The sequence below is a fragment of the Neltuma alba genome, unplaced genomic scaffold (assembly GCF_004799145.2).
Source record: "Neltuma alba isolate B1F8T4 unplaced genomic scaffold, ASM479914v2 tig00012607_pilon, whole genome shotgun sequence".
Taxonomy (NCBI): domain Eukaryota; kingdom Viridiplantae; phylum Streptophyta; class Magnoliopsida; order Fabales; family Fabaceae; genus Neltuma; species Neltuma alba.
In genome coordinates, this window is record NW_021637052.1 from 58,494 (window position 1) to 78,045 (window position 19,552).

Sequence of the window (19,552 nt, forward strand, 5' to 3'; positions counted from 1 at the left end):
TTTGCATCACTCAAGGTCTTCCAAGCCCTCCAATGAATTCTTCCTTCCCTCTCTCGTTGGCCCCACCAAAAGTTGGAAATCAGGCTATCCAACTCCATGCATGTTTTAATAGGCAACTTGAAACATGACATAGGAAAAATAGGGATTGCATTAGCCACAGCTTTGATCAAGATTTCCCTCCCAGCAAAAGTAAGTAATTTTTGCTTCCACCCCTGCAGCTTTCCTACCATTCTGTTCTTGACGAATGCTAATGCTTCTGACTTTGACCTTCCCCATAATAAAGGCAGTCCCAAATATTTCCCAGGATCTTCTGTAGCTTTGATTCCCAGAATATCATATACATCTTTCTTCTGGGGTTCTTGTGCATTTTTAGAAAAGAAAACACAAGATTTATCAAAATTAATTTCTTGCCCAGAAGCTTTACAATAACAATCAAAGATTGATTTCAAAACCTTGCAATTCTGTTTTCTTGCATTAATGGAGAATAATGCATCATCAGCAAAAAAACAATGGGATAGGATTGGACAAGCACTAGCAAGCTTGATACCTTTTAATTTCCTTCTGTCAACATGCCATTGCACCATTCTAGATAAAATGTCAGCTGCAATAATGAAAAGATAAGGGGACAATGGATCCCCTTGTCTAATTCCTCTTTCCATATTCAGCTCTGCAATTTTTTTACCAGCCACTACTAAATTCAGACTGACAGACTTCATACATTCCATTACCCAACGAATCCATCTCTCTCCAAAGCCCATCATCCTCATAACTTCCTCAATAAAGCACCATTCTAATCTGTCATATGCCTTATTCATATCTACTTTGACGGCCACTTCCACCCTCTTTCCCTTTTTTCGGTTTCTTAGGTAATGGAAACCTTCTTGTGCAATTATTATATTATCCTGAATCAACCTCTCTGCCACAAAGGCTCTTTGATTTTCTGACACAACTCTCATCAATAAGTGCTTTAGTCTATTTGCCAAAATTTTTGAAATGATTTTGTAACCAAAATTACATAAACCAATTGGCCTAAACTGCTCCACTTTCTCAGCATGCTCAACTTTTGGAATAAGTACAATATTTGTACTATTGATAGGTATCAAGCTTCTATTGACCCCAAAAAAATCTTTGACCATCTCCACTACATCATTACTCACTTCACTCCAAGCAGCATGAAAAAAGCATCCAGAATAGCCATCGGGTCCCGGGGCTTTCATTCCATTTAGTTGAAAAGCAGCAGCTTTAATTTCCTCTAAAGTCACCTCTTTCTCCAGTAACAGATTATCTTCATTTGTAACTGTCTTTTCTACATATTTCAAAGCATCCTCCATATCCCTCCTTCCTCCTGATGCAAACAAATCAGAATAGAATTTAATAAAAGCATTATTAATCTCCCCCTCATCTTCTAACCACTCCCCCTCATTATTTTTAAGCCTAACAACCTTATTTCTTAACCTACGCTGCACAGTACAAGAGTGAAAAAATTTGGTATTTCGATCACCTGTTGTTAGCCAATTAATCCTTGACCTTTGAAGCCAGTATTTTTCCTCCCTATCCCAAGCTTCTTCAATCTGTTTCAATAAAGTTTCAGCTTCCAACTTATTCTTTGCATCAGGAACACTGTTATTACATACTGCAAGTTTCCAAGTCAAGTGCTCCACTAACTTTTTTGCATTCGGGAACACTTTCCTTCCCCATCTTACTAAATCTTCCTGACAGTATAATAGTCTTCCAACAACTTCTTCCACCCTGCCATTCCAACAACCATCCCCTCTTCTCCAACCATTCCTAACCACAGATAAGAAATCCTCATGTTCAGTCCAAACTGACTCAAATCTAAACACCTTAGGGACCCTTACATACTTATAATCGCAATCAACAACTAACATGTGATGATCAGATCCCACTGGCTCAACATGAGTAACTGTTGTATTCTGAAAAGTAATTCTGAACTCATTGTTAGCTACTGCTCTATCAAGTCTTTCTTTTACATGATCATTACCTAACCTCTTATTACACCAGGTATACCAGGCACCTTGAAAACCCAAATCCAAAAGTTCACAGTCAGCAAGCATACATTGGAAATTCATTACTCTGCGAATGTCTACTGGTAATTTTCCCATCTTCTCATTAGTAGACAGCACATCATTAAAATCACCCATACATAACCATGTCTCGTTAATTCCAGTAGCCAAATTCCTCATTTTGTTCCAAACAAGCTTCTTTTCATCATCACAAGGAGCTCCATACGCAAATGTCACATACTTTGGTACCTTATGGGTCATAGACTCCAAACTGACATGAATGATATTTTTAGAGTGATACCAGACATTAATCATAACCTCAGACGACCACCAAAGAGCCAACCCGCCACTCCTCCCTCTTGGCTCCACATAAAACTCTTCCTCCATTCTACATCTTCTTCTTAACATCTCCAGCTTCCTACCTCTCAATCTTGTTTCCATTAGGAAGATTACTAAGGGTTTATGCTTCAGACTCTCATCCCTTAGTTTATTCATTGTCAAGGTCCTCCCCAAACCTTGACAATTCCATGATATGAACTTCATTGATCCTTAGTGGCTGTTAAAGGACAGCCACTAAACCCCTCAACAAGCAACATGCACATTTCTTTAATCACTAAACCATCATTACTACCACCTTCCCTTCCACTACAATCCCTGCCAGCTACCAATCTCCTTCCCCTACCTCTTCTAGATTGCCTCTTGAAGCTCCTAACATTTCTTCTATTCACAGATGGCTCAACACCAAGTTTCTCATAGTTTGCAGAGGCAATTTCATCTGCAAAACATAGCTTCCTTCTCTTCAGTTGCTGACCTTCCTCCCTCTCTTCTAATTCTCTTTTTATTCTGACTTTCATCATTTTCTTGGTAACCTCAGATAAAGGAGAAGAGCTACCATAGACCACCAAGGCTTTTGATAAATCTTCTTGTACTCCAATCTTCAGCTGAACACTTTCATCATTATTTTTTAAATCAGATTTTTCTCTTCCTCTAGTCAATTCCCTTTTCTCATTGCTTACCACACAAACCGAATCCTGATTATCATTTTCTATCACCTCCTCTCCCCTCTTATTCTCCTTATCTCTCCCCTGTTGCCCTTTCATCACAGTGCTATGTTTTTCAGTTTCTAAAGAAGTCATCTTCCCCTTTATTCCCTGTTCCCTCCTATCCTCAGGATTCCCCTGTGTAGATTGAATCAATCTTTTATTCAGCACCTTTCTCGTTTCAATATTCACAAATTCTTCCCAACCTTCCTTATGACACTTTATAGCATCTTCAATTGGTCTAGCACTTTGCGTACTAAGCCAACTCCCATATTCAGGAGGTTCATTTTCATCATTCGCATCAACTCCCCTAGAGCAACTCCTCATATCATGACCAAGTATACCACAGCGGGAACAGAAATTTTGTAATCGTTCATACCTGACTTTAATCTCAGTAGGATCCCTCCCTGGCCTTGGTGTCCACATTCCAGTGATTAAAGGCTTTCGCAAGTCAATGAGCACTCTTGCACGCAGGAAGTTCCTTGTCAACAAGTCACCTCTTCTAGGATCCTCTACCATAACTACTTCTCCGATCATTGATCCCAAGGTGATTGCATTTTCTAAATCCATAGCCTCTAGAGGAAGGTCATGGAATTGGATCCAAAATGGCGATCTCTCAAATTCAACCTCCTTGAACACCATATATTCTTGCCATAGCTGAATATTCAATAACACACCTTGAATGGACCAAGGTCTACCACGCAAAATTCTCAGATAATCTTCTTTCCGACGAAATTGGAACATAAAAGCATGGTTCTCAATATCGATAATTTCCAGATCCTCATTCTTCATCAGATTCCATCCCTTTCTAATCATCTGAATCGTTGTTCCTTTATTCAAGTGTTTCTCTGTTATCAATTTGCCAACCAACGCACCGCCATTGTTTTTTCTCTGTACATCATTTTTCCACACCAGCTCAGCCTTCAGGCCACTGCGACCACTTCTTCCACCGCCAAAAACTTCTTTCACACTCGAACTTTCTCCCTCCATCTACAGGACTCCACACCAGACTCTCTAAATCCTCACCGCTATATTGTCGCTATGAACGAGAATATAGCACACTCTTTCTTCCTCCGCCGCAGTGGGCGACGAAGTTTCTTTCCCAAGAAATCGGCGATAACCACCGTAACAAACTCTCACAGAGGAGAGAGAAAAACTCTCACGTGGGAGAGCAAATTGTAATTTTTTTTTTATACGAGTTAGTTTGGAATTTTGTTACAGAGGTTTGCATTTTCATGGCTTATTAATTTCTGCATTTGCGAAGAGAAAAAAGGCTTTAGAATTTCCATATTTGCAAAGGTGAAAACTTTCAGATTCTATTTTTTGATTTCTATTATTGGTAAATTTGTGGATTAAAAAAGTGTATTGGTGGTAATGCTTTTTTCGTGCTTGCAGACTTCGCAGCAAGCGATCATCATGGCGGTGGAATGCTCTAGAATTGCTAGCGTTGCTACAAAAGCGAGTTTGTGTGCCTTGATGGTCTTTGATCTCTCTTTCATGCTTATTTACAGTATATCTTGATCAAGTTGTTTTTGAAAATCTGAATCAATAATTTCAGACCTTGGGGTAAAGTTCATTATCCAAGTTGTGTTGTCGCACACAACAACCACAAAGATAGAGTTAAAAGACTGGAGAAAATTCATCCCCATTTTCTGAGATCAAGGTTGTTGAACCGCCCCAACCCAACATTACCACAAAAATAGACAAAGTAATCTGATTAATGTAAGTCCTACAACGAGGATGAGCCGCCTCTATCTCCCCCATCTAGTAATCAAATCATTCCCACTACCTGAAAACTAACAAAAATGCTGAAGAAGACAAAGGTGACGCGAAAGAATTAGGGATTTTTTTGCCAATGCAAGATCTATGTGCAATGTATGTGCCTGGTCAGACGTTACTCAATGCCACATCACACTCTTATCAGCTTAAGCTAATGAAATCTGACAGAAGGACTGGCACCAGTAATTGAGTGAACAATAAGGATTGAATAAAAAGAAAAACAAATTATAAGGAATTGATTCAAAACTTCTTTATAATCTTTAACAATATCTGGGCTATTATCTCTCATGTACTTTCGGCCAAAAAAAATCTCTCGTGTATATGATTTTTTTTTTAATTGAAAAGTTGTTTAGGGCATTAGATTTGAGCATGATTTTTGCCTTTTTTTTTTAAAAAAAAAAAAACTCGGCTTACGGTTGTAGCATGCTAGCTATTTGGGATTTATGGCCAGTAATAGGAAAATAATAATTTAAAGCTAAAGTATACATTTGGTCCTTTAATTTTATGTAACGTTTCAGTTTATTCCCTTAACTTTAAAAAGTATACTTTTAGTCTTTTAATCCTAAAATTATTAGTCTTAAATGATGATTTTTCATAACAATCATGGTTGTTTTAAATATTAAACTTAATATGTTAGCATTTAGTAATATTTTATCAGCATTCAAGAGCTCAATATCATGATTTTTTATTAACAGTTTTAGGATTAGAGAATTAAAAATTTAGTTTTTAAAGTTAAGGGACCAAAATGAAATCTTATATAAAGTTAAAAGATTAAAAGTATACTTTAGCCATAATTTAATTAGAAATGTGTCAGAGGATCTTCATTTGGCTCATTCTTGGTTAGATATTGGTTTGAATTTGAACTTTGGCCAAATGTGATATGTACAGTTTCGAAAATGAAATTTGGCATCCAAAAAAAAAAAACAATGAAGTTTTTCTATTGAAAGCTTAATAATAATCCAATTTAGATAAGCAACATTGTTTATACGTATAGGTTTGTTCTGTATTTTATCTAGAAACCTAATCCAATAATAATCAAACTTCCTCTTACTCCAAACTTGTCTTTCCTACAACCATAAGGTTACCATCAGTTCTGTTAGGCATTGTCTTATACTCCTAGTTTGTTATAATTTTAGTATTCTTAGAGTTTAATCGGATTTAAGAGATTACTTTTTTTTTTGGGCCTCATAAGAGATAGCTTTTTTATGTGCCAGAAATTAAATCAATTACCCTTAGGTTCTTTCAGAATCTGTTCAGGATGGATGGAGCATGATAAGTAGATTCATTGGATGAACTAACATGTTGTTCTTTCAAAGTCAGTGGCAACGTGTGAGCACTTTTGTCATTGGGTTTCAGAAGCAAGCTTTTGAGTAGCCTTTTAGAGCCAGAGATGGGAACAGAACTCTACTCATTCTTATTCCCAAAGAAGAACACCCAAAAAGTATAAATGATTTCAAACCCATTAGACTTTGTAACATGTTTTACAAGATGATCACTTAATGCTCCCAAATAGAATTAAATGATTTCTTCCACATGTCATTGCCCCTAATCAGTGTAGCTTTGTGCTTGGGAGAGTTAGCTCAGATAACATAATAGTGGCTCAAGAGGTAGTTCACTCTACAAGAAATATGAAGGGAAAGAAAAGGGTTTATGGCAATTAAGATCGATATTGAAAAAGCTTATGATAGACTCCGATAAGACTTTGTTAATTATTTCATGTCTCCAAAAGTTTTATTTGCCTGCCAATATGATTAAGCTCATTAATGCTTACCTCTCCACACCTATAATGCAGATTCTTTGGGAGGGTAATAAGATGGAAGCTTTGTAACATCCAGACTTTTAGGCCTAGAGGTTCCAAAAATAGCCTAAATTAAATAGGTTACCAGACCCCTGTGAGCAGAAGTCTTAAAGATGAGAAAGGAAGTTAAAGCAGTTTCAGGGACTAAACTGCAAAGTAAAAGTTTTCAGGGGCTCGAGTATAATTAAGGTTAGAAGCTCCCGTAAAGTCTCGAAGGCCCAAAAAGAGAAAAGAGGCTAGACACAGGCCAAAGGTTAAGTTAGAAACCTCAAAGAGAGGATTGTATGAAGCTAAGTCCAAGTAGGGACTAAACTGTAAATTCAGAAGGTTATGACCAACAGGGGTAAAAATGGAAGAGTACGTAGAGAATTCCAAGAAAATCCTAGAAAATTGGAAATAATATTCTAAGGCTCTTCTATGAAGAGAAAAGATGAAAATACCCCTGAGGCAGCTTCAACGGAATTTATGAGGTTATTACCGGTAAAAAGTATACCATGTGAGGTAATTATTTAAAATAGCAAGAGACTTCAAAAATGTATACAAAAATGAGGTTAAATGGTTGAAAGGTTGTACTAATTTATAAAATTAGTCCCGCAACCAAAAGGCCAATAGAGTGGCTTTAAGAAATTAAAGAGCCGGTTTTGCCGATAAAAGGGCATTTTGGTAAATGAATTTTTATGCAAGGTTTAAAGGAAGTGTTATGGCCTAAGAAAATTTATAGATATTCTCTAAAATTAAAGGGAATTTATAAAGCAGACAGAACAATTTTCTGAGCTCCGAAAAGCCATAAAGAAAGCCAGAGAAACGTGGGTCAAGTAAATTCGGAGGAAGCTTATAAAACAAGTTTGATCCAACGGTTAGGATCTAATCTCCCATCTCCTCCACCACTTTCATGACACTTGGCATCTTCTAGAAGGTTGAGGTAAGCATGATGTAATAAGATGATGCAATGATGATGCAAAAGTCCACTTGAACTTCCAAATTTGCCCTTACCCTTTCTATTAGCTACCAAGGGCATTTTGGTCCATTCAAGCCAACTTTTTTGGCTATAAATAGAGCCTCTTCCCCTTCATATTTTCAGCCAACATGAGTTTAAGAGGAAAAACTCTGTCAAAATTTAGAGAGAAAAATGTAGGGGTGAAGGCCAAGAAGAAGGAACAAAGTTCAAGCTTCAAGATCAAGGTATGTGGTGGCTGTAGCATCTGATTTGATACCTATTTCGAATCAGTTACTGTACGTATCTGATTCTGAAATTTTTCATGCTTAAAGTACACTCTGTGAGCTTTAAATCCATGGGTAGAACACTCCATTTGGATATGTGTACGATTTATGGTGATTTTTCAAAGTTAGGGTTTGAAATCTGGAAACAGTGTTGAACTTTTGGGAGATTGTCGAGTTCCGTACAATTCTGGTACTGTTCTGAGTAGAATTGGTTCCTGAAACTATTTTTCCTTTAAATTTAACTTAATTAGATTTCAGTGAGACTTGGAAGCACTCAATTTGGAGTTTTCTAGATTTAATTATGAATTTTGAAAGTTGAGCAAAAATTCTGGAGATTCTGCGTGAACAGTACCCGCGAACCAAAATTTCCAGATTTGATATTCTTGAATCTAAAGCCATCTAAGGTGGTCCTAATTGATAGGAAATAGATCATAAGGATGTAAAATGATAAGATTTATATTAGAAAAGTTAGAAAGAAAATCCTAAGACTAAGAGAAAGGGGTTGAGGTTCAAGAAAGCTAGTCTTGAACTTTATGTAATCTAATGGTCCTAATGGATTGTGTCATCATTATGGCTATGTTTAGGACCTTTGAAACATCCAAGAGGATGTTTAGTGATGTTGACCGAATGCCCACATGGTTGGAAAGTCAAGGGAGTCAAAGGAAAAGTAAGAGGAAAGCTTGAGGTGCAAGGTAGTGAACTTACCCTTTATGTGCTTGACATGGTATGCTTATGTGTTGGTTTGTATTTGTTTTTTGAATGATGTTGTGACATGATGATTGTTGCTGGAAATGATGTTTTTAATATGTTCCCATGGCCATGCATTTTTATACCAAGCATAAAGCATGATGGCATGTCACTAGTTAACTTAAATTTATGAAAAACTACATACCATACACTAGCATCCATCTTGTGCATGTATGTGGTAATGTTTGCTACTGAGATTCCCCCAAATCTCACCCCCTTCCTAACCAACCGTTTAGGTCAATCAATGATGGGCACTAATGGCATGAGAAGCAAGGAGAAGAAGTGGAGAATTATTAAGGCAAATGAATGATATTAATATTCAATGTATAATTCTCCTATGCTATAAATTATGTTATGAATGCCATTACTTCAATGTATATGCTTAGGATGTTTATGGCATGAATGAAAGTATATGAGTATGAATGAGAAAGATTAAGCCCATGCTATGTATGTCAAAGAAATAAAAAGAATTAAAGTAAGGAGATATTAAGGGATAAAACGTAGGTCCTGAAGCAGTTAATTTCAAGCTTCAGTTCGACCTATCATATGAATGAGTTAAGCTACGGAATTTGGTACACTTATAATGCATATCCCAAGCTTTAAAATGAGTGGTAAATCACATCATTTGGATGTGTATACAATGAGATATGAATTTTCGAAGTTAAGGCGCAGAATCTGGAAAGTCCAGATTTTACCAAATGAATAGTAATTTTAATCCAATAAACTGTACGAATTGGGCAAGAATAAGTCCAATTGAGTATTTTCCCCTTAAATAGCATTGAAAGAGCTTTCCGTAGAATTTTGGAACACCTCCATACGATTTTTCTAGAATTAGTTATGATTTTTCAAAGTTGGACCTGTAATATGAAAACTGGACAGTAAACAGTAATTTCTCGAAAATTTACGTCCAAATTGAAATTTTTAAGCTTAAGACCATCCAAAGTGGTCTGGAATGGTTCTAAATGAATGCTAAGGTATTATATAAGTAAGGTGTGACAAGCTTTCACCCCGTCTAGGGTGGCTAAGAAAGAGTGATCCTCTATCACCTTATTTGTTTGTCATTTGCATTAATAAATTTGCTCACTCGATATAAGAGGAGATTCATAATAGCAATTAGAGACCTATTAGACTGAATAAGAATGGACCTTCTATGTCATACTTGTTGTTTGCAAATGATTTAATTCTCTTTGTAGAATTTGCTACTAACTAGATTATTGTAAGTTTTATGTTGGTTCTAGATAGAAAGTGAGCCAGTCCAAAACTTGTATTTTTTTCTCTAATAATATCAATTATAATTGGTCATATCAACCTTATTAAGGGAATGATGAACCTTATGGTGTCTTCATGACTAAGGTTGTAAGAGATAAGTTCTCTTAAGGTCTTACCTAGATCATTTGTTCGGTTTCTTGTATTTGGGGTTACAAGAGGCAAGTTTTCTTGGGGTCTCCATCCATTTGTTACTTGATTCTAGCCAATCCGTAGGTCTCTAATATCAACTAGCCATGGAAAGCATTGCAAGCTTGCACCCAATGTCCCAACCCACACAAGAGAAACATTTGTCTACTGCACTTGATTTGGGTACATAAAGATAGTGGGTTTGTTGAAGGCATTAGGATTTGTTGGTTCTAATAATAAAGGAGAGGCGGCTTGGAGGAAGATGAAAATTTGACTTCTTTGGCGATAGAGGGAGGCTAGAAGAGGCACCACAAATGGGTTGTCAAAAGAAATTGCATTAGTGATATCACAAGATTTTAATTCCTGAATCGGAGGGGAGAAACCAAGTTTTTGCACCAGAATAAATAAAACAAGTTAGGGGGGGGGGGTCAGATTTCCATTTCAGCAGCCCTAACACTTGGATAATTTTTGGTCAAAAATTTTCCTAGTCATTATTTTAACAATCTTAAATTTTGGTTAGGATTGAATGAGATTGCACCAAAAAAATTAGTTCAGTATTGAAATTGCACCATAAAAAGTTTTAGAACACTAGATGTGCCTGAAAAAATATTTCAAAATGTTAAATGCTCCTTACCTCATGTTTTTTATTAGAAGTACTTTATGTGATTATTTTCAATCCTTTTTTTTCCAGTTGTAAGCAATATATTTCTAGTCATTTGTAAGAGTTCTCAACACATAAGTCATTTGTACTTAATTAAAAATATGTTGATATAATTGAAAAAGGGTTCTACTCGCTAAAAATGATCACACCCTCTCATGTTGATGATATCAGATTTGAAGATAAGAAAACAAAGCATAAATTCAAATGTTTGAAATTAGATTTTATTGTTAAAAATTAATTTTATCAATAAAAATATTTCTTTGTCCTATCACACATTTAAGTTGTATTTTTTAAATTTATATTTTTAACAGTAATTGGTTCTGGTTTTTTTTTTTAAATGTATTGGTTCTTATTTCTATACTTTAATACATTTTAGTTTTGATCCCTGTACTTATTATCACTTTTAAACTCAAATCCAAATCCATATAAATAGAGGCTAATGTTTTGATGGGAAAAAATATAGGGACTAAAATAAAAATTTAATCAAGTTGCAAGGGCTATCAATAATATAAACCTGTTGGCAAAAAAAAAAAAATCAATAATATAAACCTTTTTAATATATCTTTTTTCTTCGCTATCTCATTCGGCCATTCTGTTTCCTTCGATTAAACGCAGATCCAGTCTCTTTCCCCCGTCTAGCCGTCTTGTTTCGTCGAGCCCATCCCTCACTCCCTCTTAGCTCTTGTTCCCACACTGAGTTTCTCGTGGTCGTGACTCGTACGTCGTCGTCGACGCTTGTGGTTGTGATTCGTGGGTCCTCGTGAATCTGCTTGGGGTTGCGGCTTCTCGTCGAGCTGCTTGTGGAGTTGTTGTCGTGGGTCCTTGTCGAGCTGCAGGAACCGCTTCGTCTCCATCCTCTTTGGTGAGGTAGGATTCCTGTTCCTCTTCATTCACCCCTTCTCGTTCTCGAGGTGAAGCAACTGAGGGAGTGGAATTTCTGTGACCTTAAAATTTTTCGATGTTTGGGAATAGAGTGCATTAAATGGTTCCTGGCTTTTTGCTGTTCAATGTTTATTTGGCAACAGAGGGCGTGAAACAGTACTACTGCATGCTTATTATTGGATTCAGGTTCTGGCTTGTTATTGTTCATCGTTACCTGGCTTTAATTTATTTTTTTGGAATTGTGCTTGGTTTTACAATTACAAGCCCCTGGAAGAAATTGTTGAGATATGCGATGAAGGTGGTGGGATGAGAAGCTACTGTTAAAATTGCTTTATTGCTTTATATCATCTAATGGTATTGCATTCTATTGCATGATGTACATTCACAGGTCACAAGTCAGGAGCTCTACATGATTTAAATGGCACATACAAAGTCCTTTTAAGGAATATTTTTTTCCCTTCTACATCATGCATGATGCAGGTTTTCTTCTGATCTGTGGATTGAAGCCTCCCAAAACAATAGCTTTGTTGCCACCCAGTCATGGTTTGAGGCCAAACCGGACTGGACCGGTCCTCAGACAAAAAAGTTGATCCCGGTTATCTTTTAGACCAAATTTTAGATTGATGCTTAGCCTGGTCGAGTCTTGTCTTTGTGCAGCCCTATTTGGTGGACCAAGTCTGGTCAAGCTCCACCTTGGGTTGCTACTAGACTAGATTGGACCACAGATTGCCTAACCTAGCCCGTCTATGAAACAGACTAGACTTCAGGATAGACTCTAGTTCAGTCTGGTCGCTCTATCCGTTGTGCAGCCCTACTTTGGGTTGGGCTCTGAGTCCAGATTGTGTTGTGCAGCCCTAACAAGCAATGTCTATCTTGTCCTTATTGTCATTATTAAACAATGTCATGCTTTTTTCATTAGTCGTTTAACATGATGGTTACTGACAATTTTTTTTTTTCCGATTCAATTTTCATTCTTTTACTTGATGTGTACCAAATGACCCGTGAGTGAACAAGACAGGGACAAGTGGTAAAAAAACTCACCCTATTATTCCTCATTGCCATCCTTAGCTTTTAGGACACTAAAATTAGTGAATTTTATGTCATTAGTTAATTGCTTGTGTTGGTAATAATTTTTGTTTTGTTCCAAAATCTATTATAGGAACTGCAATTTTGTGGTCAATTTCATAATAGATATGGAGGAAGATGATGATTACGTGGAGTATGTGCCTGTGGCCAAGCGTAGGGCCATGGAGGCTCAGAAGATTCTTCAGCGAAAAGGAAAATCCTCCGCCACAGTTGATGATGATTTAGAGAAATCAAGAGTAGCTGAAGCTAAACCAAGTCTTTTGGTTAAGGTGTCACAGTTGAAACGGGATCAACCTGAGATTAGTCCAACAGAGCAGCTTGTCCAACAAGAAAAAGAAATGATCGAGAACTTGTCAGATCGAAAAACTCTGATGTCTGTTCGGGAATTGGCGAAGGGAATCACCTATACAGATCCTTTGCCTACTGGATGGAAACCACCTTTGCCAATCAGAAGAATGTCTAAAAATGCATGCGATTTGATTCGGAAGCAGTGGCATATAATAGTCGATGGTGAAGACATCCCACCCCCAATTAAGAATTTCAAGGATATGAGGTTTCCTGAGCCTATTTTGAAGAAGTTGAAAGCAAAAGGTATTGTACAACCAACGCCTATCCAAGTACAAGGCCTTCCTGTGATCTTATCCGGGAGGGATATGATTGGAATTGCATTCACAGGATCAGGGAAAACTCTAGTCTTTGTGTTGCCAATGATTATGGTGGCACTGCAAGAGGAAATTATGATGCCTATTGTTCCAGGAGAAGGTCCGTTTGGTCTGATTATTTGCCCATCAAGGGAACTAGCTAGACAGACTTATGAAGTAGTTGAACAGTTCTTGATACCTCTGAGAGAAGCTGGATATCCTGAGCTTAGGCCATTGCTTTGTATTGGTGGGGTAGATATGAGGTCACAGCTAGAAGTTGTGAAGAAGGGTGTCCACATTGTTGTTGCCACCCCTGGGAGGTTAAAGGATATGTTAGCAAAGAAAAAAATGAATCTTGATAATTGCAGGTATTTAACATTAGATGAGGCTGATAGATTGGTAGATTTGGGATTTGAAGATGACATTAGAGAAGTGTTTGATCACTTCAAAGCTCAAAGGCAGACGCTCTTATTTTCTGCCACTATGCCGACCAAAATTCAGAATTTTGCTAGAAGTGCTCTAGTGAAACCAGTCATTGTCAATGTGGGGCGAGCAGGGGCAGCAAATCTTGACGTAATCCAGGAGGTAGAGTATGTTAAGCAAGAGGCAAAAATAGTGTATCTCCTTGAGTGCCTGCAAAAAACCCCACCTCCAGTTTTAATATTCTGTGAGAATAAGGCTGATGTGGATGACATTCATGAATATCTTCTCTTGAAAGGAGTGGAAGCAGTGGCTATTCATGGAGGCAAAGATCAGGAAGAGAGAGAGTATGCAATTGCAGCCTTTAAGTCTGGAAAGAAAGATGTGTTGGTTGCAACTGATGTTGCATCCAAAGGATTGGATTTTCCTGATATTCAGCATGTTATTAACTATGACATGCCTGCTGAAATTGAAAACTATGTTCATAGGATTGGACGAACTGGACGATGTGGCAAGACTGGCATAGCAACAACGTTCATTAACAAGAATCAAACTGAGACAACCTTGCTTGACTTGAAACATCTGCTGCAAGAAGCTAAACAGCGCATTCCCCCAGTTTTAGCAGAGCTAAATGATCCAATGGAATATAACGAGGAAATCACAGATAAAAGTGGGGTCAAGGGCTGTGCGTATTGTGGTGGGCTTGGTCATCGCATTCGGGACTGCCCCAAATTGGAACATCAGAAGAGCATGGCAATTGCAAATAACAGAAGGGATTATTTTGGTTCTGGTGGATACAGAGGAGAAATATGAAAAGCACCGCTTCATTGTGTATCAGTTTATGTATTGGAACTGCGACATGATTTTTGTCGGATGAAATTTTATCAACTGTATTTCATATCTTAAATGTCCAATGTTGTGCTTCATTCATCTGGATTGATTATCATATGTTCATGCGGTCTCGAAAGATTCTCCCTATAACGACTTCCTGTTGCTGCACTTATTTTTATGCCCATAGAAGTAAATGGTCTCCGTTGGCTCGTTGCAATTGTATGGTACTTTCTATAACCTCTTCCCCTGCTACCATACTCATTATCTGACCTAAAATTCAATATTTGTTAACTTTATTTATATTCAATATATATAACTTCATAAAATATATATATATATATATATTAAACATATATGAAGTTTTTTAAAAAAAAAAAACTTCATAAGAAAATAACAATCTATAAAATAATGGGAAAATCCCATATAAATATTATTTGAATTTTGAAATTCCAGATTAGTCATTCTAATTTAACAAAGGACAAATAGGTCTACAGGTATTGAATTGGGATTTAAAAATTTTAACAAATTACCTCAATGCCTTTTTTCTCATCGTTTTTTGTCTTCTCTTTCACTTCATGTTTAGAAAGCTCTTTTCTCTCTCTTCAGGTTCTTTTCTTCTTCATAGGCAGCAAAACTGAAGGCTAAGCATAAACTGTCAAAGGGTTCGATGAAAAAGAAGAAGATGTGGTCTCTCCTACGGCGTTCTGATATGTTCCGAATGAATATTTCATTATGCTTGGGGTTTGAGACTTGGTACCTCTTATCTTTCGTCTTCCCTTGTCAATCTTATCACTAACACTATAAAGGGGAGAGAGAGAGAAATAAAGTTTAGAGAAGAAGCAAAGAAAAAACAGGAAAGAGAGAGAGAAGAAGAGAGGGAGTGAACCTGTGGGATTACGTAAGTGAGTAGAAGTTAATGGTGGGGTTTGGGTTGTTCATTTTTGTGGTTGCTTCGTGGTGAAATAAAGACAGGATTATTGGGTTTGAGGGTTTATATTCAGTATTTGGTGAATGATGTAGCAAAAATCAGAAAATGGTGGCAAGCAATTACGTAATATAACTGCTGTCATATGTCTGCTGGTTTTTGATAAATGTCGTTACGTGAATGGTATATTTCATTACACATGTAGTTAATTATGAAAATTAATAGTTCAATGTTTATTGTGATGTACTTTATGTGTACATTCACTAAATGGTTTATTTGTGTTTACAAGTTGCCCATCCAGTGAAAATAGGTTTACAAAATCTATTGCAGAAGTGGTCACTTTCACTATGAAAGTTGTAAATCTTACTATGTGTTTTGTAAAAATTCAGCGTAAAATTTTATTGGTGGTCAAAAACAGGTTACTTATCTCCCAAAAATAGGTTGTAAAACTTATTAATAAAACAATCACTTTCACTATGAAAGTTATAAATCCCAATATATGTTTTGTAAAATTTAGCGTGAAATTTTGTTGGTTTTTAGAAACAAATTGCCCATCCCCTCAAAACAGGTTGCAAAACCCATTTAAGAAGTGGTTGTTTTTACTACGAAAGTTGTAAATCCCATTATATGTTTTGTAAAATTCAGTGTGGAATTTTATTGATTTTCAGAAACAATTTGCCCATCCTTTAAAAACAGGTTGCAAAATCCATTTAAGAAGCGGTCATTTTCACTACTAAAATTGTAAATCCCACTATGTGTTTTGTAAAATTCAGCGTGGAATTTTATTAGTTTTTAGAAACAAGTTGCCCATTCCCTAAAAACAGGTTGCAAAACTCATTAAAGAAGTGGTTATTTTCACTACGAAAGTTGTAGATCTCACTTTGTGTTTTGTCAAATTTAGTGTAGAATTTTATTGGTTTTTAGAAACAAGTTACCCATCTCCTGAAAACATGTTGCAAAACTCATTAACAAAGTGATCACTTTTACTATGAAAGTTGTAAATCTCAGTATGTGTTTTATAAAGTTCAGGGCAAATAGTTTAATAATACTAGAAAATCAGGCATCTTTATATTCCCTAAAAATAGTTTTATGCAAAGAATAGAGACGGAACCAGAAAGAGAAATACTCAAGGTTCAAAAAACCGGACCGGACCGGCCGGTTCAGACCGAAAACCGGTGAACCGGTTCCTGGTCCGGTCTGGTTTAGCTTATAAACCGGTCTTACAATCAATTGGGAAGAACCGGGATGGACCGGAAAAAATCAGTACAAACCGCAAAAATCGTTGGGTCAGATGGGTCGCCGGTTCCTTTTTTTTTTATCACTTCTTTTCCACTCTCACTAGTCACCAGAGAAGCCATGAAGCGTCTGATGTTGGTCGAAGAAGCTGTAAATACTAAATACTGGACACTGCTGAGATACATGGTAAGAGCAGAGAAAATCATGGAGAGAGACTCAGAAATTTGTTTGGAAGTCTGCTGCGTGCATGCTTCTTTGATTCTACTCGTGGGAGACTAGACGGTGAAGAGGAAGCCGGAAGACAATGGAGGGGGATGAGATATGTATAAAGAAAGAAAAATGACACCGGAAAAGAGCATGAGAGAGGCAGAAAGCAATTGAGAAAGAGGAGTAATGATGAGTGTTTTCAAGAAGCAAGTCTGCCGTGTCCACTGTTGAAGGAGAAGAGAGAGAAGGAAAGAAAAAGCTGACTTGTTATGACTTATGCGGGTTATGGTGGGAAATGGCAGTAGTATCACGTGAGAAAGAGAAGAAAGGGATAAAATAATTTTAAAAAAAGGATTTTAATAGGTAAAGAGAAAAGAAGAAAAGATAAAATAGAATAAAAAATAAAAAAAAAGAAAAAATTTCATATATTTTTATTCATTTTAATTAAATTATACTATTTTAATAATTACCGGTCTGATCCCGGTTGGACCCGATCTGACCCACTAACCCTTAAACCACTACATTAACCGGTTTAGTGTCCGGTCCGGTTTTTTGTTCCTTGGAAATACTAGACAATAACATTTTAAGCTTTGGAGACCCATCGAAAATGCTTTATGAAGAGCAATATTCAAGCTTCCTGTTTGTTTATAATAGTTGGCGTTACTTTAGTGACCTTCTCGACGACGGTAATCTCAAGGAGTACGAGTTATTTCAGACAGGGTAATGTATTTCAATGACGGTAACTAACTTCAACGACGGCAATTTACTCCTATGACGGGGGTAATGTGATTTCGAAGAATCCTTTTCGATGGCTGGAGGAACTTGGATTTAGTTTTCCTTTAGGTTTCATTATAATGAAAGTACTCTTCCGGTCCTTAATAAAAGACTCAATTATTAAGTTGGTTTTGATCCTAAATATAAGACTCATTTCTTATATTTATCAATTTTCTCTAAATTACCCCTATGGATACTATCTCAACCATAATTAAATAGAAGAGGAAGATGGGGTATTAAGAAAAATAATTATGATATTTTAGGAAAAATGTGTCATATTTTGTATAATTAACTAACTTACCTAATTTCCTTAATTTAATCAAATTAGTTAAATATGTCTTATATTAAGGATCAGAGGAGTAGCTTTTAACAGCATTTGTGAAGTGATTAACAACTTTCAAAATAAATATACCAATTTTCATAATGTGTTTCACAATCTCTTTATTTGTAACCATTTCTAATATATTTATATATAATTTTACTAAACATACAATGAGGACAACTTCTGAAATAAAAATGACTATTTGTATAAAGAGTTTTATAATTTGTTATAAGCTATTTGCAGACATTTTTGCAAAACAAGTAAAAAGAATCACAACTTGCGTAATGCAAGTTACCATTTACATTAGGAGATTTGCAACTATTTTTAATACTTTTACCCACAATTTTACTGAATATATAATGAAAATAACAACTTACAAAATGAAAGTGACCATTTATGTAATGAGTTTTGCAACCTATTTTAATCAACATGTCAGTAAGTGAAAATATTCAACCGCTTTTTCTTTGTCTTACTCTAAGAGCGTATTAGTCATTTTACTAAAATCTGCAAATCCCAAATTCATACTTCATGCCTATTGGTTATTTCATTTATTTGGATCACTTTTTTATCTTTTTCAATTTCAATGAGTATTTTTTTATCATTTTCCCCAAAATAATAAATTATGAGCAAAATTGCACATTCATTTAATATATTTATTGAGATAACTCATATTATAGGTCAAAAGGGGAATAGTCTTAAAAAAGAAGTTCACTTTATGTGGTTAAGGAAGTCTATTATTAGCTGAAATGTGGTACTTATATATCTTGATTTTCTACAATACAGAGATAAAAACAACTTTTTAAAAATAAGTTTTATATATTTCCCAAATTTGAAGAGCAAGGCCAATGATTCAGAAATATTATAACTTTTTATCGAATTATATTACGTATATGTTTTTTATACGCTTATCTATCTGAGTGGAGATGATTTGAGCGTTGTTGAGCCTAATTAAGAGTGGCTGATCTCTCAAAAACGATTTCTGCATTCACAGAAAGTATAACTCAATAGCTTGTGCTTAGCGAGAGTTTGAAGTGTTTCTTTTCCCACTAGAAACGAGAGTTTAGACTGATAAAATATTGTATGGTTGATGGTTATTATCGTGTGTCGCAGTTCTCAAGGGGATTTCTGATGGTTTATCTCTGGGAAAGAAACCTGAAGAAATGGATCAATTAGTAAAACACTAAAACCTTGTATTTATGATCATTTACTGTTAGATTTTCGAACCATACAAGTCATTACCATGTAATATCCTTTATGCCGGTAGGCAATCTATGGAAAGCACGAATGAGGCATCAACAGGCATCTGAAGTAGCAAATAAGAAGATTATATCACATTTTGTTATTCAGCTTGTGCGTTGCCGAACTTAGCTTGATTGACATGAGTGGGGCACTCTCAATAATTGAATTTTATTGTCTATGCACTACCACAAGAAATACGTTTATCGGCACCATTTTATGACGGTTAAAAAGAAACATAGTGAAAAAAAATAGTGACATATTTGTAATTAAAGGGCAGTAACTATTGATTTTTCACGGCGGTTATTCATATAGCCGTCATGAAAA

At 36.0% G+C, this 19,552-nt stretch overlaps 1 protein-coding gene across 1 annotated transcript; it reads left to right on the forward strand.

Moving 5' to 3' along the window:
* The first annotated feature begins 12,728 nt into the window (after positions 1 to 12,728).
* LOC114729166 (DEAD-box ATP-dependent RNA helicase 35) lies at positions 12,729 to 14,672 on the forward strand. The gene has a single exon (XM_028916140.1). It carries the CDS (start codon positions 12,741 to 12,743, stop codon positions 14,505 to 14,507), a length of 1,767 nt encoding a protein of 588 aa, XP_028771973.1. The 5' UTR covers positions 12,729 to 12,740; the 3' UTR covers positions 14,508 to 14,672.
* The last annotated feature ends 4,880 nt before the right edge of the window (positions 14,673 to 19,552 follow it).

Excerpts from the sequence above, each read along its gene's own strand:
- LOC114729166 (XM_028916140.1), top strand. The coding sequence starts at position 12,741 with ATGGAGGAAGATGATGATTACGTGGAGTATGTGCCTGTGGCCAAGCGT.